Here is a 23,540-nt window from a genome sequence, read left to right on the forward strand (position 1 = left end):
CTTTCATGTCTTTAATGTATTTTATCCAGCAGAACATGTGGAGCCCACACAAGTAAATACATCTGTATAAAGAAAGCAGCAAGCTTTATAATTCCAGTATGCTTCAGGAAATAAAAGGTAACATCAAGACAAGTCTTTGAATCCAAGCTAGGGGGAAAAAAACCCAACAGCTTCTTACCTCAGTTGTCTTTGGCCATTGTCCTTCTGAAAGCTGAACTGATGATGGCAGTTCTCCACCCATTGCTTTATTCTGGTCACATTCTTCAGAAGAAAAGGAATATCCCCCTGGCAACTGGCAGCTCCATAAAAATGTGGGTTCTCCCCCTGAGTTTGAAAGCCTAAATTTGCACAGATGCTGAGCACATTCCCTCTATAACACAGGCTCTAACCTTGGTAATTGGCCAATTCCCTTCCACATCTCTGTGACCACTGTGCTGCTTTAAACACAGAGGGGTTCTGTCAGCAATCACCCATTCTGGATTACACTGGAACAGCCCAGTTTGATTTGCTACCCTTCACTGGGAGGGTCTGCCAATACAACACAGCTGTAGGGAAAAAATTAGATTAAAAAATCAATCCACCTCAAGTCCTATTTTCAGCTGTTTTCAGGCTGCTGTCCAGACCACTGCAAATTTACAAAAAAAAAAGAGAGTAAAGCAACTTGCCTTTCACCTCAAAATTTACAAAATGCCCAGACTCCTTCAAGGTTGTGTTTTGGATAGAAGCAAGTTCTAATGGTCCTGCAGCAAACTGCACAGATTCACACTAAAGTACTTCCAGTGCTACCTACATTTATGTTTCAGGGAATACACAAATAGAGAAAAAACTCGGAAGCAATGAGCGTTTACTTCTCAGTAAGCATTTGCTTTTATTTGGAATTTATGCTACAAAAATTGCAAAAGCAGCTGAGAATTTCTTGTCCCTTACACAGTTAACATAAGGTGTGTTTAAAATGCAGTTATTTCACAAAAACTTAGCTTATCTGGTATGAACATGAACTAAGTTCTCAACTTTGTATCAGCTATAAGTTCAGAGAACTATACCCATTAAAGTGCAGAGTTTACATTCAGCATTAAAATAGATAAGGCACTTACTGAAAGATAAAACAGTTACTAACAGGATTGAACAACTTAATTAAAATAAATGTGTAACTATTGCTCATCTGCATTGTAGATGATTAATTTTTCCTTCACCAGAATAATCTCTGCAGGGCAGGAACATTGAAAGAAACAATTGATCCCCCTCCAGTATTTACTGAGTAAATAAAAGCAACAACAACAACATAGGAACAAGCAGGTTTTTTTCCTGTTCTGTTAATTATGGATGACAGCACTTAGTGTCCCAGCTTAGGTTCTTCCCAAGACAAAAATCCAACTAATTGTGGGGTTTTAGGAAGAAAATTAAAAAGGGAAATCTCTATTAAGGATGTAGGAAAGTAACACTGCATGTCTTCAGACATCTATCAAGAGGGCAATTTTAGAAAAAAATTTGTATCCCAAAACTCCCTTGTAGATTTCTAGGGAGATAAACATAGACAGCAGTGAGGGCAAAAGAGAAATTGGTTTCTGCAGTTTCTGTGAATGTAATGTCTTTTTTTTTGACTTGTGCCAGATGTCAGGTGTTACTTCATACACAGGTGAATTTGGAAGTCACATTTTACAGGCCCCCAAAATTAAAATAACCATGCAAGTGACCTTGAAGAACACACAGCTGAATATTTAGGACAAATTGCCAAGGTGTGGAGCCAAGTAACTCTTCAACTTGCACACAGCTTAGTACTCCAACACTAATTACTGTGTCAAAATGCAAAACCTCTTCAGTTATTCACTTGTAGTTACAGGAAGCACTGCACAGGACCAGCACCAGAGAGTGTTCAGGAAAGGATTCCACCTCCACCTTCAGTCTGTGCTCTTTTTAACTTCTGTCTTCAGCACAGCATCAATGTCTTCATAAATAGCTCTGAAAGAGAAGGAGCAGGGTGACTCCTACATCATTTTGCCACAAGGCACCAGGGAAATCCTGCCCCAAGTTTACAGTGTAGCTTCCCTTGCAGGATGCCCAGGTTCCCATGGAAACAAAGAGCCAACCCTGCTCTGACTGTCTGATTGTACATTTAGTGAGGAACCTCTGGACACTGTCACTTTTGATCAAACAAGTTTGGGAACAGGACTGCAAAACAAATGGCAAGTGCACCACTGTGCAATTATTGTACCAATTTAAAAAAAAGAAAAAAAAAAAAGGAAGCTTTGTTGAGATTTCCCTACCTCAAAATACAGTAGCTCCTTAGAAATAAATTTTGTATAGATAGCTCAATTTCTTTTGGCTGGCCTTCTGGAGAGAGACAGTATCCATTCCCTTTTGTAGTTAATATTTAAATTAAATTATTTTCCATATGCAGTAGAAAAACATTCTTTAAAAAACACAATTTCTATGACCATGAATTTCTTTGGTTACCTTTTTCCAGAACTACCTGTGCTGAAGTTCAATCAACTTTCTCCAGAAGGACCCTAACCATATTTTCTTCAACTTTCTGTATCACTGGATAAGATTTTAGTAATTTTGATACAGCATTACTCCTCCATTTTTACAGATGCCAGTTAATGAGCACACTACAGTTTATTCCTTAATTGTGCCAGAAATATTGGAAGAAAACATACAAAATGCAGCCACTGTCTTTACATCAATGATGCAGTTGGTCAGTTAAAGTAGAGTGGTCTGTTTTTCCCTCTCAGAACAAAAAGCCATTTTGCCTTTGGTACCTCAGAATTTTAAAATTTTATTTTAAAAGTTACTTACTCAGTGGGAGCCAAGGGATCGAATTCCATTATGTCATAGTAATGAGGTGACTGTGACTTGTTCTTTGATGTAGCTGAAGAATAAAAACAGGTAGAGACATCCAGATTTCAGAGAGACTGAAAAGCATGATTACTGCATGTTTTTTGTGTCTTCCTGAAAGCAGCACATTATCTGCTATGGATTCAGCTGCTTCCCATGCTAAAATGGACAGACAGAATCCATGGGCAATAGGACTTTGTCAATGTTTGTTGCTGTTCCTAGTCACTGTCAGCCATTATGTAAAGCCTTAAGTTCTAACAAGAAAGTGAAACATAGAAGAGGTGATTTGCAGTATTTGTTACCTGCTGGGGATGGTCCATTTGAAGGCACAGTCTGTCCAGCCTGCAGATTTATTGGGTTCAGAGGCACTGGGCTTAAAAGAGTTGCCAGCTAAGGACAGCAAGCAAAGCAATGCATAAACAGATAGTTCTATGAGAACTGGTTTGACTTAACTTACATAACTGCTGACTTATCTTTAAACTCTCTGACTACTGCAGGTAAAATTCCAAGGCCAACAGTTAGCAACCCAATTAATCTTCATTCTCCACACAACCTTCAAAGCAACATTTAGTGCTCTATAGCACATGAGTATAATTTACTTCTGTGTGATTTGTTCTACCCCACAGATTGAAACATCTGCTTTTATTTGCAGTTTAAAATAAGAACTGTGCATGTTGGTTTGGGAGCTGCTTCTCATGTTTTCTATTTCAGACTGCCTTCATAACATTACCTCAAAATCCCTTCAGATTCTTTCCATTCCTACTGTAATGGGTGTTTCTCTGCAGCATGACACTTGTCCTGCACTGTACTTGGGGTTCAAGATATTTTTTTGGTGGGATGTGTTTCTGTGGGAGCTTTGAGGTTTTGGGGTTTTTTGGTATGTTTGTTTTTAATATCTTATTTGAGATAGAAAGTATACCAGAGTAACATCACAGCAACAGGAGGAGATCTCAGTTTGCTTGCACAGCAACAAATTAAACACAAATAATAGAGCAAATGCCTTCTGCAAATTCCCCTGGGATTGTGCTGGACCCAAGGAAACAGGCTTCCTTCTGTGGGAGCAGAAGAGGAAAGCTGACCTGGTTACCAAGTTGAATGTTCCCTGGGGTATGGAGCAAGGCCCCAGAAGAGATCTTTGCATCACACTGGGACAGCAGTTGGGGGAAATCCAGAAGTTCCCATTTGACAGCTGCCAGACAAGAATGATCACCCTGAACATGAGTATTACTCACATTGCTGTACATGTTCACATTGCTGTATGTGTGTCCAGCTGGGCTGCTTAAACTATTGCTTTGTGCTTCAGCTGCAAATCTAGGAGAGAGCAATACATGGAATGTAAAGAAACTATCAAAATTGTTCATTCTGATTGTTCCATTAGTGTTTTGGCTGTCTGTCTTTCCTGTGTGTCACAACTGAGAGCAGAATGGGCAGAGGGACCAGTGTCCCATGCACAGGAATTATAAGGACACCTCTCCTGTCTTGAACTCTTTTACTGACCTGTTTCATGTTTCTCCCTTTCCCTGATGAAAGTCAGGTACATTTATGACAAAATAGTGATGCAGCATAAGTGTATTTTGAACCCTCTCAAACAATGTCTAGCACAGATGTAATTTTCACTTGTTTTCCTGGACTAATGTGTAAAAGCAGTAAATCTGTGTCCTCAGAGCTTCCTATGTTCATTAGATGAATTACTGAGCACTAAGGATCTGTTACCCATTCCCATTCCTTCATAAGAAACTGCTCACGGGGATTGATGAGCTTTTGTAGGAGCTGCTGAATCCAGCTGTGGGTAAATTGATGGATGAGGTCTTGTTTTATCTTCAGGCTGTGCAGATAGGCCATCTGAAATTCAGAGAGATAATTAATGGCAATTTAAACATTATTATGCAAAAGTAGCTGCTTGTACTTTGAATACTGAAAGAGTAAAGTTTTGTTTGGAAGGCCTATAAAGAGTCTGAAATGAATTGCTGTTTATCACATGAAAGGCAAAGTTTTAATGACTCTGAAGTCTTAGATCCAGGAGATTTATACTTAGAGGATCAGCAGAGCTCTACATGATAAGATACCACTTAAAACACTTGTCACTATTTGCAGAGGATTAAAATGAAATTCTAGGGATTTATTTCCAGGGGGACATTTACACCTTTAGCTTTAGTATATGGACTTCCCTAAAGCAGGTAAAGGAGGGGCTTCTGCAAACAGTAATTCAGGGTACCTGAAGCCAAGTCTTTCTAACACTTCTGAAAAAACTCCTGCTTCTTCCTGCCAAGTCTACAGAAAAAGAGTGTTTTACAGGCCTCACTTCAGTAGAAAACAGAGCAAGTTCTACTGCTCAAATCTATGTAAAAGGGAAAAAAAGATTATTGAGAAAAAAGATTATTGCAAAAAAATTACGGGCAACCTTATAATACCTTACAGTTTTGTTCCTATGAACAAATTTCAATTCTCCTTTTAAGAAAATTTAAGGAACATCCTTAAGGAGTAACTTAGTTTTCTTTCTTACAAGGAACTGCTTGATTCCTCCACTAAGCTCTTGTGGGTTTGTTTTAGGGAATCAGAGGGGAAGGGGCATTCAGCACTTACTTCCTGGAGGAGACACTGCAGGGTGACTTTGCACCACTGCAGACACAGAAGATGGAGAATCTATGGAGAGGCCAAGGAGATCACTTGAGGGAGCAGATGGCTGTTTCCTGTACAGCTTAACATTTAAAAAAGAGTAAGTTACTTGGGTTTTTTCCTGGTGTTTTGTCTTGTTTTTTTAAGGAGCTTGCTTAGTTTGAAGCAAATTGCTGTTTTCACAAAATATAAACTTTAAAAATCTTAGTATTAAAAATTGGTAAGTATAAGAGAAGATCAAGACTGTGTGCATGAAATGTAGCCAATTAAATAAAATATGCATTTCAGAAAAGATCAATTTCAAAAAATAAAGAAAACCAAATCTGAAGAAGAAAATAGAACTTGATTCTATAAAGCCATTCTGAACTTGTTTAGAGACAGGTTTGGTATTTACCTTCTGATTGATCCTGTGCAATTCTTTTCATGCTATTTACTTGGGTTAATGAGATTTGATATGTACTTAGGAGATTGATTTTTTTCCAGTCTCATTTTGGGTAGAAAAAAAATTCAAAACCACAAAACCTTTCCTAGGATATAGAAAATAATTCCTTTCCTTTCTCCTGTGAATGTGTTGGAACCAGCCAAAGGTTTAATAAAACCACAAGCTGGAATCTACAGTTTTGGTAACACCAGATGAAAATAAAAAGAAGATGCATTTTAAACTCAGAGTCTCCTTAACAATATAAAAATGCACAGACTGCACCATTTGAATTTTTACCTAACCCAACAGTGCATCCATCCAGCAAAACCTTCCACCTACATAAGAGTGTAGTAATAATGGCATTTCAAGGAAAACAAAACCATTCTCCACCCTTTTTTTAATAATTGTCAGCAATATTTCAGCATTCACAATGCATTTTCATGTCCAGTCCTAGATGACTGCACAATTATGGCTTAGAAGAAGGTGAAAAATGTGCAAAACTACTTTGGGCAATATAATTAACAACCATAATTATCAATCAATAAAGGCCAGTCATTAAAGATATGCTATAAGCCATTATCCACAATTCAGTGAAAGCTTTGACTCAGGAAAAAAAAATCAATGGAAGTGAAGTCTCAAAGTGCAGCAATATTTCAGTCTCTAGATCATTAACAAGAAACAAATGAAAAGAACCTATGGTTTCTCATTTTTTGCATGGCAGATAATTGTGCTTAGCTGGAAAGGCAATAAACCAGCATTTGAATAGATCTCTCCCTCATTTTTCATGCCCAAGCTTCCCTCTTACATTTGACATTATTTGTTACTTTAGTTACGTAAATTTGCATGAAATTCTGCAAGTGAGACTTTAGAAAATTCAGAAAGAATAGTGTCAGTCTGTTGCCTCCTGTGCCTCTCAACTAGAGAATAAAATTCTGCATGCACCAGAAGGGTGTTTTTCACAAGGAAGAGCCAAAGGAATGTGTGCAGCCCTGCACTCAGGAGCTCATCCCTAATTACCTCCTCCTGCTCACGCTGTATCCTCTGGTTCTCCAGGAAACGAACTCTGTTCCGTGAGAACCTGTTGGAGGTGCAGAGTTCAATGTCAGTTCTTACATTCCTGTGATGTGCTTCAGAATATGACACCAGTTATAACCAACTTTTGCTTCTCCAAAGACTCCAGAAGCACCAGCAAGCACTGCAGGTGCTGCCCTGGGGCACTGACTCCATTCCAGGGCTGTGGTCCTGGCACCTCCTACACAACTCCAGGTTTGTTCCTGGCCCATCTGGAGGCAGCATCTGCTTCTTCCTAAACAAAACCAAGGCTCCCCTGACAGTGGTTTGTCCCTGTTCACACCTGTGAACATCCACTGTGCCAAACCCAGCTCCTTCTGATCAGACCCAGCTGAAGCCTGCTGTCCTCAGAGCTCTGGGCATTCCCTCGTGCCCTCCAGGACAAAGCACACACCTATTCTGGCACACAGCCTTCTCATTACTGCAGGCCTTGGCAAGAATTTTGTTTAAATGGAAAAAACAACAAAAAAATCTACCTGCATAAATATGTGTGTTCTAGGAGTGGTAACAGTGCTACTGTGGGTCCAGAGCAGACCACACAGGTGACATTGAGCATGCAGAAGGTCACTGTGTTTTAGCACCAGGAGCCCTGAGTTTATGTATGGACAGTTTATCCAACTGCATTTGCTATTCAGAGTCATTGTACTAGGGAGACCCAGAAAAAGGGCACAGGTGCATGAAGAAACAGCAGGAAAAAACCTTCCCAACTGTACAGCAGAAAGTATCTATGTGAAATCCAGGAAGAACCAAGCAGCTGCAGAGACACTAGAGGGAGGCACTGTTACACACGAGCTGGTGGTTGCACAGTGGAGATTGCTCTGGATTTAATTTGGATTCTGCATTAATAACCAGAAATAGAAAATGCAGCCCAACTCATCCTCCAACAACACACACTGTGAAACAGATGCAGCTCATCAAAATCAGTTTTCCCTTTACACCTCATTGTTCAGAGGGAGATCCAAGGAACACAAAATTAACCAGATTTCTATTTAATTAACCATTTTCATACTTATCCACTCTGAAGTGCACTGTATCTGCACTCAGGAAGACCTGTACCACACAAACCATAGCATTACATTACTAGAATACAGTAGTTTTCTGTCCAAATTAATCACTCTTTCCATCACCTTTAGTGAGGAATCTGCTGAATTATATCCACAAGCTCCTGTTCACAGTTTGGGGTTCTCAGCCTCACCAGTCAGTACTCATCACATGTAACAAAATGTAGGCCTGTATCTGATTTCAGTGGATTTTCACAAAAACTGAATAAAATTTATTTTTTGCTTATTAAAAGGAAAAACCTCCTAAAGAAAGAAGTGAGCACACAGTTCTTTCAAGATAGCTATTGTAAAATCCACCAACACTACAGTAGACAAGATTTAAAGAGTAAATGAAAATATTGTCATGATTAGGCCCAAAGTTTATGCCTGACACTTAGAAGAATTAGTGATAATTTCAGTGCAGCACTCAGAAGAGGATTAAGAAGAAAAGATGACTAAATTATATAAATTTGCTAAATTTAATAAAGAACAACTGTACTTGATGAATAATGATTCCCAGAACACTTTTTAGCCATGGACGAGACCAATTTCTTAAGAGGGAAGGGTATCTCCTATTAAATCAGATCACTCTTCATGAATATTCTCCTGTGATACTTTGGGGAACAACACTGGAATTTTAAGTTGAAAACTAATTTCAGTTTTGCCAGCATCCAGTCATGCTACGAGTGCCATAACAGACAAATACCCAGGATGTCAACAGCAGTACTGCTGTGCTTTCATGTGTGAAAGAAAGAAACATTTTCTGCTGTAAGACAAGCAGAACAGTATGTTTCAATCCAGCTGAGAACAGCAAGCAACTCTCCTAAGTGTGCAATGAGGCAGAAGGCTGCTCCATGGCCAATGCCTTCAGTAAAGCTGTCAAAATTGTTCAGAAAGGAGGACAAGTATTCTTTCCTGGAAGCACAGACACTTAACAGATATAAGCACCAGCACCAAAGGATTTGTAGCAGCTGTTAACAAACTCACTGGACTCTGGCAAAAAGGGATGTCAAATTCCAAATTATTTTTGTGTGCCTCCATCTGATTTCCTGTCCATGCTGTTAGCTCACTTTACACCACCCTAATGTTTCCTAATTACTTTCCTGAACCATTTCTGAAGTGTTTAGGAGGCAGAAAATACATATTTTTCTCTTTTTGCAATCATATTTATTTTCTGAATTTAAGGATAAAATCTGATAAAAACTGTGAGGAGGATCAACACTAGGCACAGGGACTATCTCTCCATTAAATGCATTTATTCAGGCAGGATTCCAAATGTGAGGAGAGAGGCCCTGCACTTACCTTTCATGCCCCAGGAGGACATTATTCAGATCTTCATTTACTTGTATTAGCTCAACAATCACATCTTCATTCTCCACTGTCACCAACAACTCCATGATCCTCTCCTGCATCATCCGACAGGTCTTGTACAATTTCTGCCCAAGGAAAGGGAAGGAAAAAAATCTAAAATCCTAACTGTGGTTTTTCAATGTGTCAGTGCTGGAGAAGAATGGCAAGATCACAGGTAAATTCCTTAATTTACACAAACCACTTTACACAAACCACACAGGTACCAAGCACTGCAAATAGAACAATGCCCATGTCCCTGATCTCTGCAATGCAGGGTCACAATTCCCACCTCACTCCTACACAACCCCTACCTCCCAACACACCTTCATTCCAAAGACACACATGTCTCTAAAGCCTAAATTACAAACTGCAAAATAACAAAGACCCCTCTGGGTGAAGTAGAGCCAAATGTGATTTGATCCTGCTTGAAGCTGATTAAACTCAGCAGGATACTTGGCTGTAATCCTGTCCAATGTCTGCTTGAAGAAAAGACAATATTAGTCTAAAGGTCAGAAGTGCTCTGTGACAATCTCAAACTCCAATTATTCATTTATGTGGGTAAGTCTGGATAAACTTAATCTATGGGTTTTTGAGAAAGTAACACAAACCTTAGAGAATCAGCACATAGGAGAGTTATGAGAGTTTATTATGCAGAATTTTGCAATATTGCCAGGTGAAGTGGAAGACAGACTGTTTATATTATTCCCCTCTGCAGATTTTGCATGTTCAAAGAAACAAATTCTTTAGCAACAGGAACTTAAACTCAGCCAACATTTTTTCTGCTTCACACTGCATTTGCAAATGAAGGCTGGCTCTGCTTAAAGAAACAAAACAAAAAAAGTAGGAGGGAAATGACTCTGCTTGCACACTACTATTCATAAATTTCTTTAATATTCATTGATGGGGACCCACATTCCTGCACATCCATCCACTATCTGTTTACTATGTGTATTTACCATCCAGTACAAAAGTTTGTCACTCTTCTTGGCTGATCCTGAACTATTCTTTAAGTACAGCACATTATTTCCAGTGAAATATAGTATTTTAAGCCTTGTCCAAAACAGGGTGGGGAAGCAGAGGAGCCTGGCCACTTTAATGAAGATAAAGAACTGTAAACACTGATCAAGTTCACCTTGTTGCAGTTTTTATTGAGGGACTCCAGATAATCTGAAGGACTAAAATCAATATCTCCAACTCACTCAAAGTCTAAACAAGAAGCTCTTTTAATAAAGGATTTTGTTCTGTGGCAACAAATGTCCAAACCAAGTAATCCAGGTAGTGCCACAAACAAAAAGAGAATATTAAGTATTGTTCAAGGAACAGGCTGGCCTGACCTGATGTTTTACACCACTCTGTGCACAGGGGAAAAAGAACAGAAAGAACAACAGTGAAAGGAATGAGTTTTCATTCACTCTCCCACATATGATAACTCCACACCCTGTTCTCAGCCTTTTGCCAACAATTTTATTACTGGGAGTGTCAATAGGAATCCACTGGGTTACTGTGGGCAGCTGAATCTGGGCACCCACATACAAAAGCAGGAGCAGGAGACAGGAAATAAAAGACAAACTTTTTCTGTTTCCCAACTGTGTCATGGACTGGACAAGAATAATTAACCAGTGTATTCTCAACAGCACCCAGTAAGGGTTTGCTGCACAGGAACATTTCTACACTGGGCAGGAGAAGTGCACCAAGGCTGGCAAAAGTTAGATAAGTTCTTTAAATCACTTAATGCTGCAAAACTGCCAAATCTGCTTCCTCATTGTAACAGTTTGGAGGTAAGGCTAGAAACAGAAGGATGTGGTAAAAGCTTTCTAAGTTCTCACAAACAACATGAAACTGAAAAGCTTCCATTAACATAGGTCACTATTGCAGTGCTAAAGTAACACTGCACTTTTAATTTCTAAACTGGAAAATACAGCATAAGCACATAATGTCACAGAAGGAGCATGAACAGGTTCACTGTGGCATCACTGGACTATTGCAATTCACTTCCTTCAGGCTACACTTTATGAGCACACGAATTCCTGTGCAGCACAGCAAGCTCCCAGCCTTTGAGGTCACACACACAAAGCCAATGCTTCATATTCTTCACTGGCCTCAGCCTGCCTCCAAGGGACTGTGGCAACAAAGAGAGCTCTGCAGACTGCAGGACGGATGTGAGAGGACACTGTGTCATCATCCTTCTCCTGCTGGAATGTTCTCGGGGCTGTTTGACACAACATGCCCAACAGAGAACGCTCCATTAGGAAATTCCTTTGCCACTGGAATTCCCTAGAGCTTAAATTTGCATTGCAAGCTGTATTGTCCTTTCCTGACTATCGAGATGTCAAGGGAAGGTGAAGGAGATGAAAGAAATATGAGCAAAACAAGAGACAGAAACCTGTTGTTGGGTTCCACTTGTCAATCTGAATCCAGACGTTAAAAGACAAGATATAACACTTCAAAAAGCAACTATAACCAAACCAATAACCCCATCAATGAATTATCACGTACCTGTAACAGATTCATGTCATCTGGATTTTCAGAGCCAGGAACATTATCTTTCAGTATTGATGACATGACTCTCACATTCATTTTTGCCATATCCAGCTCACTGTACAGTTTCCCAATCTGTTGGAATTCAACAGGAGAATATTGTGTAGGTGAACAGAGCAAGCAGAATAATTCTTTCTTTTCCATTAGGTATAATATAAACTTAATAAGAATTATTTTACTCTGGTAACACGCCATGGAAATGAATGGAATTAGCTCAGTTTTAAATGTGCACTCTAATTAAGATCCAAGCCTGATAGCACTACTTGTTTTCCTTACAGTTAATCCCTCTCACTGATGCTACTGCTCCTCCTTTTAGCTACAGACAGGGCAAACAGGAATGGAAGAGAACTGTCCTTTCCTTCCTGATTTTTACAACAACCTCTTCACACAAGCCTTATGTGCAAGTAAGTTTGGCTCTCTCACTTATCTCTGAACAAGCTTTTCTCACTCTGCATAAGAGCACTGTAAGATGTGATTAGATATCCACACACTCAAGCAGTAACTCCACAAACTGAAGAGCAGGAGGCAGAGCTACACCCTGGAAACTGAGGGTCCCTGCAGTGGCAGCCAGGCTGCTCAAGTGACACATCCACAGCACATTTTGGGGACCCACCCTCCCCAAAACCTGCAGTGCTGCACCTGCTCTGGGGTCAGCAGCAGCGTGGGGCCCGTGGGAAGAGGCAGGAAGGAACGTTTGGCAGGACTGGCAGAGGATGGGGATGGCTTTGCACAGAGGGAAATCTGTGAAAACACAAAAAAAACAGAGATGGGTTAAACAAAATTGCAGCAGGCATCTGCTGAGAGAGGAACATCTCCCAGGCTACACAACTGGGCAGGAGCTTCCTCACAATCAGTGCTCCCAGGGAATTTGTTGAGCAAGTCCTATTTACAAAAACAAAGCTAATGGCTATTTTGTAATGAGATGAGGCCTGGAAATCAAGTGTCTTTAAAGGGGTTTGCAAGTAAGTTCCATCACAGGATAAAGTGGGAATGGCTCAAGAAGGTTAGCAAGGAATAATTAAACCATCTAAGAGCAGAGTCCTTCCCAGAGTGCCAGTGCAAGTTTGCAATGAAGGACAGTTTGGAATGTGATCACATTTGGAAGCAGCAGAAGGGCTGAGTCTGGGTGTCTGGACTGAAAAAGAGGAAGAGTCTGAGAAAGCTTCACCTGCATTGCATCTGAACTGGCTGCTAAAAAAATTAAAATATAAACCCTAGCCTGCACTACACACCACTAACCCTTCACTTTCTGGAGACTGAGTGAAAACTGCGTTCAGGTCTGCTGAGACAAACAGAAGGTTTGCCACTGATTCTATCTGGCAAGTACATGAGGTAGACAAAATAATCTCTAATGTATTAACTAAAGGAAAAAATTAGTATCTCTTGAGAGCATTCTTCACACAGCTTGTTCAAACAACTTTAAACACATAAGCTTTTGTGCACTCCACTATTCAAGAAGCAGATCAAACTCAGGATAAATCTGAATTATTCCTGCCTGCACTGATTATAGACATCTAATTCTGTAACTGCAAGATGCCATGCAGTGCTGGATGGCTTTCACACTGCCCAAAGCTCCTGTGAAAATTCTTCTTCTAAAAAAAAAAAAAAGAAATCTAGAAAGAATGGCATTCAGCTGCTGTACAATGCTCAAATCATACTTATATTTAATGTCCTAAACGCCACACAATACTACCTATGACACAGACTTAAATAACACTTACTGTGCAAAGCTGGAGAGACATGCAGACAATAATCTTTTCTTATAGATTTTTACATCCCTCCATTTAATCTTAAAGACATATGATGCTCATACTCTTAACAGTACGTGTTTTTGTGAAAATATTACTCATTTTTGTTGAGGTTTTCAGAAGCTGACAAGTTTGGAGCACTGAGCACTCATTTATTTTGAAATAAATAGCATGTGCAGATCTTGAAAGTCTCAAGACAGAGATGCTTCATTTCTGAGAACACATCCATGAATCTGTACTTGGAAATGAAATAAACTAATATATAGGTCAGGTCTCTTTGTTGTTACCTTAGCTGTTATAACTGAAACTGATTCCTGCTCACGTGCTTAAGTAGTTTGGTCATATTCTGCCCTGGAGCATTTAAATAAATAAAAAAAAAACAGATCAATCACGCCTTCTGTGTCTCATAAAATGAACACACCTAATTCTGAAGTGTCCTTGTATATCCTCACCTTAGATCCACCACTGCTGGTGTCAGAGGATGGAAACTCCACTCCTTTCTTCAGCAATTCTAGGTAAACTTCTTTTACTTCACTCACATCCACCATCCCTTGAAAACCTCGTGCCCAAACCTGGTTTTGAAATATCAGGGACAGTAACAGCCACAGAAATGGTCAGTCAGTGGGTCAGAAAAATGCTTTTAAAATGTGTGGTCCTAAAGACAGGCTCATTCCCTTCTCCCACCCTGGATAATTCCATTTAGTGCAACAGCAACCACAACAGCTCCAAAGGTCAGGTCTGTTTTCAGAAGAGGTTCCCAGGATTTAAACAGCTTGCCCAGTTAAACATTTACCACATGGCAGAGGCACTGTGGACACTCACAGCTGACTCCAGACTCACCATGATAAAGGTCAGGATTTTCTCCTGCATGTCAATGGGAAGGTTGAATCTCGGGTTCAGCAGTTTCACCAGCTTGTCTTTGCAGAAATCCTTCTTCACAACTAAAGACTGGAACCTTGGGCCACAGTTCTCCATGCACATCTCAAGCAGCTGCACACACAAAAAACTTCTGTTACACAAAGAACAGGAGGGAAAAACCCCACAGCCTGATGGCTTTTGCTTTTTTTTGTTTAATTTGTTTCAAGGAGTTAGAGGGAAGAGTAGGAATGGATATGAACAGATAACAGCTTACTAGGATGCCTGATGGGGTCACTCAGGGAACAGCAGCTCCCTGTGTGCCCTGTTACTCCTGTGCCAGCCAGAGTGACACTGTTTTTAAGAGAGAAGCATGGCCACACTTCTTTCTATGTCACAGAATTTACTGAACACATGGTACCCATATCTTAAAAAAATTACTTGAACAGGTTCAGCAATAGAATTAATTCACTGCCTAGCACATAAGTCTGACAGACTCTGAAGAACTCTGCAAGAGAAGAAAATCAGATTACTGAATGCCTGTCCTCTAGTCTGCCCTGTAAGTGAGAGAGTAATGATAAAATAGGAAAGAACAAATTCACCAGCTTGGAGCACCATTTCTCCATGTGTTTCAAAGGTCACATTGATTTGAAACAGATGAGCTGAAATGTTCCAGATGTCAGACTCATCCTCATGAAGGCAATTCCAAAGCCCTGCTCCAAGTGCTTAGAGCAGGATCCCTGCAAGCACCATGCCTGCCCTGCCAAACTCAGCAGGGTGTGAGAAGGACACAACACTTCTGCCCTGTGCATCTGGAGCTGGCTGATTACAATTCCCATTTTGCAGAAGAGATGTCAAAAACTGCCATTCCATCTCAATCACCTGGGACTTGACAGGAAAGTGGGGTCAATCATATCAGGAGCAGAATCAGGAACAGAACTCATCTTGCCTGCCCCAAATCTGCAGGTGGATGATGACCCACACAAGAAAAATGGTTATTCTTGTGCTTCTTTCTCTTCAATGGTAGCTTCACTTTCCCTCTCAACATAAGGGGGAAGATAGATAGTTGAAAGAAAAGGGCTGATATTAACAAAAGGCTACAAAATTTCATGTGTTTTGAGACAGAACTTCCCCTGAATCATGTAACAGACAGGACATATTCTCAAAAGGATACATGTATTGAAAGGGATGATATAGTGATAAAAGTAGGTTAAGTACACTTTCCTATTCAGAGCAGACTACATTTGACTAAGTGAAATAATTTTAGTAACTCATTTTCTAGCCCCAAGACTCAGGGAGTTTTCTCTCAGTGTGATCAGGAACTTACAGGAGAACAGGTTGGAGACCAGAAGAAAATAAATTGCCAAAATGAAAACAGGGTAGAACAAAGAGACACTGACAGACTGCTGTGCAAAAAGCTTACTGAAAGATAATTATAAAAAACATCTTGGCTCAAAACACTACTTTTCATAGAGAGTACATGAAGTACATGCTAATAAGCCAAATCATTTGCCTGTGCAGTACTTCAAAGATGCTTTGTGTAAAATGCTTTCAACCCAGTGCATGGGAAACTTCTTATACTACTCTCTATTATTAATTCCCTACTTAAGGGAATGAGTATTTACCCACTGAATGAAAGAACAGAACTAAGGCTCTGGATCCTCCACTCAATTATGCCAGCCCAGCCCACTCACTCAGGGTAAAACTAAGCTGGTATAAGAAGAATTTGACTCAATTATTTTTAACTGGACTATTCATGAACAAGCCACTTTCATGCTAATAACACTTTTCATTAGAATTTGAATATGGGTAATCCTGTGCAAACAGGATTTCATAGTCCCAAGCACTTCCACTGGAGAAACAGATCCAAGCTGGCCAAGCCAACCACTGCCCCATACAGCACAATGGAAACTCAACAGAAACATGTTTTAATAAAAAAACTGGCAAATTAACTCCAATCAAACCATTAAACTTCCTGTCAATGAAGTGTTGGAACTGACAGAGCTGCTGTGTTCCAGGATAGCTGATCCCAGAGATCTGCACTGAGCAAACTGTGCAATCCAAGGGCTCTGCTTTACAGGACTGAACCCCAGAACTAAAATGATAAAAGGCATCTAGAGAGAGGTGAAGCCAAACTGTGAAGCAGGAACAAAAAATGGGAGAAGCTGGTGAGTACAGCAGAAAGTCAGCTATGTTCCTTATCAACAGAGACCTCACCCAGACCTCAGGACTCTGGAACACCCAAAACATCCCTGAAACACTGAACATTTCACTCCACACCAGCAGCCTTGTTTGGGCCATCAGGCTGAGCAATGGGTGCAGCTGGTGAGGGACACTTGGAGGAACAGTTTGCTTCTTCACATTTCTGACTCAAGGGGAACAAGCCATTAATCCATCTCCAGGATCACCCTGAACACATCCTGATGCCTGCCCAGCTGAGGTTTGGAGCTGCAAGATGCTGTTCCCAAGGCCAGCATTTAATCCAAACTGGTGTGAGCAGCTCTTTGAGCTGCCACTCACCAATTACAGTGCAGGGGCTGGCTGCACTTCACTAAGGTTCAGCATTTCAAACACACTCAATTCTCAGAAGTCTTGAGTTTTTGAGATTTCACATTTCAAACACTGAGATTTGGATTTCTTTTGCTCACACTCAATGCCCTCTTCTTTTCTCCTTTGTCAACATATCCAATAAAGTAGGATAAAACAGAGTAGCACTCTTTTAATTGAGGAGCTGGAGGACTCTCCCATGCTTATGTGTTTTACATCCTCTGCTTTGTGAAAGGTTAATTTAACAAACTAAAATCTGAAGGCCACATGTGCCATGCTAAATTTTTTCTGCATCAGAAAAATTACACACAACTAAAAAGAAAAGTGGAAATATTCTTAATATGAAAATTTAATTCTAGGCAATTATTGAATGGCTTATGTTGGAAGGAACATTCAAGACCAACTAGTTCCAATTCCCCTGCCATTCACCAGATAAGGTTGCTAAGAGCCAAATCCAACCTGGACTTGAACATTTCCAGGGATGGAGCAAACACAATTTCTCTGGGAAAATGACTTCCTTTAAAATATTTTCCAACAATGTAATATAGAGGTGAAACAGTAATTTAATTTTAAATATCTGCCCACTGCTTTGAATGCAGGAGTGAGAGGGACACATTCAATAAGCAGTTTTCCCATGTGCTGTTCAGCTCCTAAGACCTCCCAGGTATCAGAACTGGGGCACTGCTTTACAAAACCAAGGGAGAGCTATGCAGGCAGCAGAACAGATCAGGACTCATTACATAATCAGAATTTATGTATCTAAAGCATACCAGCAGCAAAAATTCAAGTAACACACACAGAGTCTGTTTGATTCCTGCCTGCAGCTCTAATGCTCTGATTGCTCAAGCTCCAGTGCCAGCCCTGATCTCTCAGTGTTATCAAAGGCTGGGCATGAGGCAACTCCACATCCTGACACAAACACCTCCATCCCCATGACTGCAGCAGCTCAGAGCACCTGGAGCCAGGGCACAGCCAGCACACCTCCCAGCTGGCACTCAGCCCTCCTCCTCCAAGTAAATAAAGCACCATCCAAGAGCAAGGAGGAGGAGATTCAACCCATCTCAGCTGCAGAATCAGGGCTAACATGTGCAGTCCAGCTGCTTCCTTTAGGATTTTCACACTCCACTCTGTGTGTGTCCTCTGGGAATGGGCTCCTTAAGCAGCTTCATCAGAGATATTAAATTCAAGGATGTCAAGGCTGAATAGATAGAAGTGGATCACAGTGCACTTCTGAAGAAATGTGATTTGTAGATCCTTCTTAGTTCCATCTAATGTAGGTAGGAGTGACAATCCGATGCAGAGTCTCAAAAGCTAAAGGACCACATTTACTGTAAGAAATACAGACACTAAATAACCCTTATTTTTGCAAAACTCTGGGAGGAAAACAATTTTTAAGAGATGAGAGTTGCATGGGAGGGATGGGCTGTGTTTCAGGAAAATTATTTCTTTTTTTCCATTTGCAATCAATTGTTGCTGTCATCTAAGCATTTCAAAATGGAAAACAGGAACAATTTCATCAAGGCAATTAAGAGGATAAAAACAGAAGATACAGCACATAGGAAGAGTGATGTGGGAAAGGTAAAAGCCACACATGGCAATGAGGTCATCAAAGGAAAGATTTTACACATGCTAAAATTATGGCAGTACTGGTAAAATAAAACAAAAAAGGAAAAAAGCCAGAGGCAGTGGGAGGGGAAAAGCATAAAAGAACTTTTGTAAGAACTTAAACTAGAAAGAGAGAGAGAGAGAGAGAGAAGAGGCTGGAACTTATTTAAATAAAAAAAGAGGAAACAAGATTAAGGAATACAGGGAGAAGAAATATGCAAACAAAACCCAGCAGCTGTGCCAAGAGGATGTGGCTGCCTGGCAGGCAAGTTACAGGTGTGCATGGGAGTGGGGGAGGACAGAAAGGGGCTGGAACAGGACAGGAACTGCACTCCCAGCTGAGCCTGCTGCATGCTCCACCTGCAATACAATGAGCTCCAGGTCAGGGTGGTAAAGCTCTTCCTTGCACAGACCTGGAACAGGATCCTTCTCCCACCTTTACATACCCAAAAGCCAAGCTATAATGTCACCTTGGGCATATCTGCACTGTAAATACCCAAGGAACAGCTTCCAAACCTAACCCTGAGTTATCAGCAGAGACTGTGGCAGATAATCAGAACACAAGTGCAGCCCTGCTACAGGGATTGCAGGCACACTGGAAACCCAGTGCTTCCATTATGCAAACACACAGAACACACTCAAATGTGACTCATCAGACAGTGGAGGAGGAAGCAGGGAAGTGTAGAAACAGAGTGAGCTGAAGGTCTATATTGACATGTTTAACAATTATCTGCATCTCTAACTTGTCAGCAGACACTTGGGCAATTGCTAAGTGACCCACAATTTGGCACTATCCATCACCCATCTTCTTTAATCACTCCTCAGCACTCTTGATATGGATAATGATTTTGCATAACAAATACCAAACCCATGAGTAACAGCACTCAAAGTGATGCAGACAGGCCTCTAAAACCTCAAAAAAGGAAATGGTGAAAAAAATACTTTAAGCCAATTAAGGAAAGACTAAAATCTTCAAGAAGTTAAAATACAAAAGATATGACTGTTGCCACAGTTGCACTATTGGTAGTCAAGAGTAACTCAAGTCAGAAACTCAGGACTTAGGGCAGTATTAGAACTTCCCAAAGAGAATACTTCAGTAAATCTTAATTTGACTGAAATCACAACAGCTCCCCAAAGCCTGGGGCAGTCAGGAACATTGGCAGATTCTACAGGCCACATTATGTCAGGTGAGGATATTCCCAGACACACCAACCTTTAGCCATAACATCTGAATTTCACACAGCTCACCCTGCCTCTCACTCCCTGAGTCACCATGGTTACCTTTTCCTTCAAGTTTATCATTTATATGTGATAACACTTCCTTCTACCAAGCACATACCACACATTCCACCATGCTGCACACTGTGCTTAGCTTGACTCAGATCAGCACCACAAGGTGAGTAATGGAATGGTCAAATGCAGCTTTTATGTCACATCCTAACCTCCACAAACAGGTGGGGCTCTCACAGAAGGACAGCCTCTGGAGCAGGGAAGAACTATCTGACTTTTACACAGAACAAGCTCCCCCACCAGAATTTGCATCATCCAGGAGTCCATGGAATGCCAGCAAACCATCTGATCTGCACTGTGGCAGTGCTGCACACACAAACAACAGGCTGAAAACATCCTGGAGAGTTGTGTCAGGGATAATTTGCATGCCACCTTATCGTTTAGACTGTTTGCCTTCGTTGTGTCTAATTATCATAAACATAGCTGTACTCACAGACAGGGTAAGTCTGATCTCCTTGTGGTTACAGTTTTTTGAAAGCTTCTTCTTCAGTGCTTTAACTGCATCTTTAGGCCTGTGACAAGAAATGAAGGTGAAAAGTTACCAGTGAAGTTTTCTAGTTCATAACTTCAGCCAAGAACCAAAAATACCAGCCTGAGATACAGGACCAAATCCACCCCTGTGTTTACACCCACATAAAACCAGAGCAATTGCCTCATTGATTTCAGCAAAATCTCTTCAGCACTGAAGTAGAGCAACATAGCAGTGAATCAGGTTTGTTACTGCAGACTGTGCATTACTCCAGAGACTCGTGCAGAGTCTGCTCCAAAATTATATTTTTTCACAGTTGTACAATAGAGTTACTTATCTAGCTTTTATTGCTGTGAAAGAAAATACCAATTGCCAGATGTATCAAGAGTTGACTGGTGGTTTTCATGTATGATGCAATTAGAAAATATTCTCCTGGGAGTGCTGTCAGGAGTAGGGGTGTCATGGATAACTTCCACTCTTATAATTGCAGGATGCACTTAACTCCTCTGAGTAATTACCAAGGATGGATGGACAGCCCACTCCAGCCCAGAGATTGGGGCATTTCTAACCCAGCCATTTTCACTTCTATATATACACCCCATATCTTTTATCTGTGTAGGAGGAAGAGGGTGGAAGATGGTATCGAGGTTATCACATGTGGGAAGCAGTTTTGCCTCATTAATATTACACTACCTGCAGTGTACAATTATTAGGGCCAGCCCAACACTCATGATCAACATAAACAAGATGTCCTAACATCTCTTCAGGATCTCTCTAGAATCTAAGATGGAGCAATAGGCCCAAATGCAATGTTTCACTTAAAAAAACCCCAAGAAATCTTTGTTGAAAACATTTCAAAGTCAATGAAATTAAGTGTCTGTTTACCATAACTGCACTTCTTAGTTTAAAGTGCTATACTTAATGATAAAAAAAAAAAAAAAAAGACATTTCTCTATTTTTCTTAACCATGTGTCATACCCAGGCACATCAGCAGAGCATCAAGTGATGGATGGGAGCACAAGAGTGGAGAAGTAGCTTCCCAGCAGAGAGCTGAACTACAGTTCCACTCCTGCTTGCTTCCCTCGCTGGAGCATCTGGAAATGCTCTGGTCAGGAGCTGGATATTGCATTAAAACAACCATTTGCCTAATGAGATGCAGCAGTTCTGCTGCTCCTACTATCCTGTAGTAGCTGCCCAGGAGGAAGTTATAAGGAATTCCTCTGCAAGCCTAAGCTGTGCACAAGAGGAAAGAGTTTATTAAGAAAAGGCTCTGTTGCATGGAAACTTTACATAGAAACTAACACTGAGGGTCAAAGCGTGCTGCTGCTTATGGCAATAAACAGAAGGAAGTCATTATTACTGACATTCCAAGCACTAAGAGCCATGGGTGAGAGCGTGGAATCCAAAACAATGAGAGGAAAGAAAAGCTGATAGAGAAAATAAAACCACCTGTGCAGAAAGTAAGCCATACCTCATTGTCCTGGAGAAAACTCCTCAGCTAGTGTGAAAATATGCCACTGCTAGAATGAGTCCTTGCAATGCAAGGCTGAAGCTGATCTTACATGAGAACAAATTTCCTTTTTTCCCCTTTTACAGGTGGACACAAGGAAGCTCAGAGCAGCAAGGGGCTGAGCAGATCTGGATGTGGCTGTTCAGTGCAAGAGCCCAGCTCAGCCCTGGGAGCACACCTGGATGGGATGGATCCCATGGACAGGATCCCACACCTGGATGGGATGGAGCCCATGGCTCAGGATCCCACACCTGGATGGGATGGAGCCCCCTGCACAGGATCCCACATCTGGATGGGATGGATCCCATGGCTCAGGATCCCACACCTGGATGGGATGGATCCCATGGCTCAGGATCCCAAACCTGGATGGGATGGAGCCCCCTGCACAGGCTGGATGGGATGGATCCCATGGACAGGATCCCACACCTGGATGGGATGGATCCCATGGCACAGGATCCCACACCTGGATGGGATGGATCCCACGTGCTTCATCCCAACCTGGCAGACACACTGCACAGAACTCGAGGGCAAAAGCCAAGCGTTTTAAAGAGTGCTGTAGTGCCCAAAGCCTTTTTCCAGGTGGGTTTGCAGGGATACCTGTTCAGCCTAACGAGCAGCACAGGCTGTACAAACCACGTCGCACTCAGATGAGAAACCTTTGTCACCCGTTTCTCTAGCGTGTGTAAAAGCCCCGCGACAGGCAGCGCTTTTCCTTGGGAGCCGACCCGACCCGACCCGACCCAAAGCTGGCCGCGCTAATCCCGCCGGGTCACTCCGCAGCCGCTGCGCTGCCCGGCGATGCCGCTGCCACCCTGCCCGCGGTCTCACCCCTCCTCCGAGGCGTTGATCACATCGCAGATGTGCAGGAACTGTCCCCACTCCTCCGTCTGCAGCGACCCGAGCGTGGCCCGCTCTGAAAGGCCAAGGGGAGCGGGGTGAGCGGCGGGGAGCAGAGCGGAGCGGAGCGGAGGGAGCGGCCGGCCCGCCCCGGTACTCACCGACCAGGCTGCCCACGGCCGTGCCGAACGGGTCCCGCGGAGCCCGGGCGAACGCCATGGCCGGGCGGGCAGCGCTCTGCGGGCTCCGGCCCCGGCCCCGCCGGATCCGGCCGCTCCCTCCGCCCCACCGGGCGCTCCCTTCCTGCGCTCGGGCGGGGCCGCCTCCAGGTTCTGATCCCGGCACCTCCGACCTGAGCCCGGCACCGGCACCGGCACCGCCCCCGCGGGGCTGGCTCCCACCCGGGCATCCCCCGGGGCAGGGCTCTGGGGGCTCCCGCTGGGCTGGGCTCACACTGCAGGATGGGCAGGGCTCTCCCGGACACCCGCTGGGGCCGGGCTCCCTCTGCAGCAGGGTGCAGGGCTCTCCTGGGTACCCACTGCAGGATGGGGCAGGGCTCTCCTGGGTACCCACTGCAGGATGGGGCAGGGCTCTCCTGGGTACCCACTGCAGGATGGGGCAGGGCTCTCCTGGGTACCCACTGCAGGATGGGGCAGGGCTCTCCTGGGTACCCACTGCAGGATGGGGCAGGGCTCTCCTGGGTACCCACTGCAGGATGGGGCAGGGCTCTCCTGGGTACCCACTGGAGGATGGGGCAGGGTCCTCCTGGGTACCCACTGCAGGATGGGGCAGGGTTCTCCTGGATAGT

At 42.4% G+C, this 23,540-nt stretch overlaps 1 protein-coding gene across 1 annotated transcript; it reads right to left on the bottom strand.

The window, feature by feature from the left end:
• Positions 1-849: 849 nt before the first annotated feature.
• TOM1L1 (target of myb1 like 1 membrane trafficking protein) lies at positions 850-23,004 on the bottom strand. Its single transcript, XM_056505674.1, has 15 exons — positions 22,894-23,004; positions 22,724-22,808; positions 20,350-20,428; positions 14,460-14,609; positions 14,072-14,191; positions 12,511-12,612; positions 11,830-11,946; positions 9,286-9,419; positions 6,890-6,950; positions 5,419-5,533; positions 4,581-4,677; positions 4,068-4,146; positions 3,138-3,225; positions 2,797-2,869; positions 850-1,959 (listed from the first exon to the last, which is right to left on the bottom strand). Exons 1-15 carry the CDS (start codon positions 22,949-22,951, stop codon positions 1,899-1,901), a joined length of 1,419 nt encoding a protein of 472 aa, XP_056361649.1. The 5' UTR covers positions 22,952-23,004; the 3' UTR covers positions 850-1,898.
• Between the last annotated feature and the right edge of the window lie 536 nt (positions 23,005-23,540).

The sequence above is a fragment of the Oenanthe melanoleuca genome, chromosome 18, assembly GCF_029582105.1.
Source record: "Oenanthe melanoleuca isolate GR-GAL-2019-014 chromosome 18, OMel1.0, whole genome shotgun sequence".
NCBI lineage: Eukaryota > Metazoa > Chordata > Aves > Passeriformes > Muscicapidae > Oenanthe > Oenanthe melanoleuca.

Bases quoted from the DNA above. Each gene is read 5' to 3' on its own strand.
- TOM1L1 (XM_056505674.1), bottom strand. From the start codon at position 22,951: ATGGCGTTCGCCCGGGCTCCGCGGGACCCGTTCGGCACGGCCGTGGGC. The intron at 14,192-14,459 runs GTGAGTCTGGAG...TTTCAAAACCAG, and splicing joins AAATCCTGACCTTTATCATG to GTTTGGGCACGAGGTTTTCA. The intron at 12,613-14,071 runs GTGAGGATATAC...GTGTTTTCACAG, and splicing joins CCAGCAGTGGTGGATCTAAG to ATTTCCCTCTGTGCAAAGCC.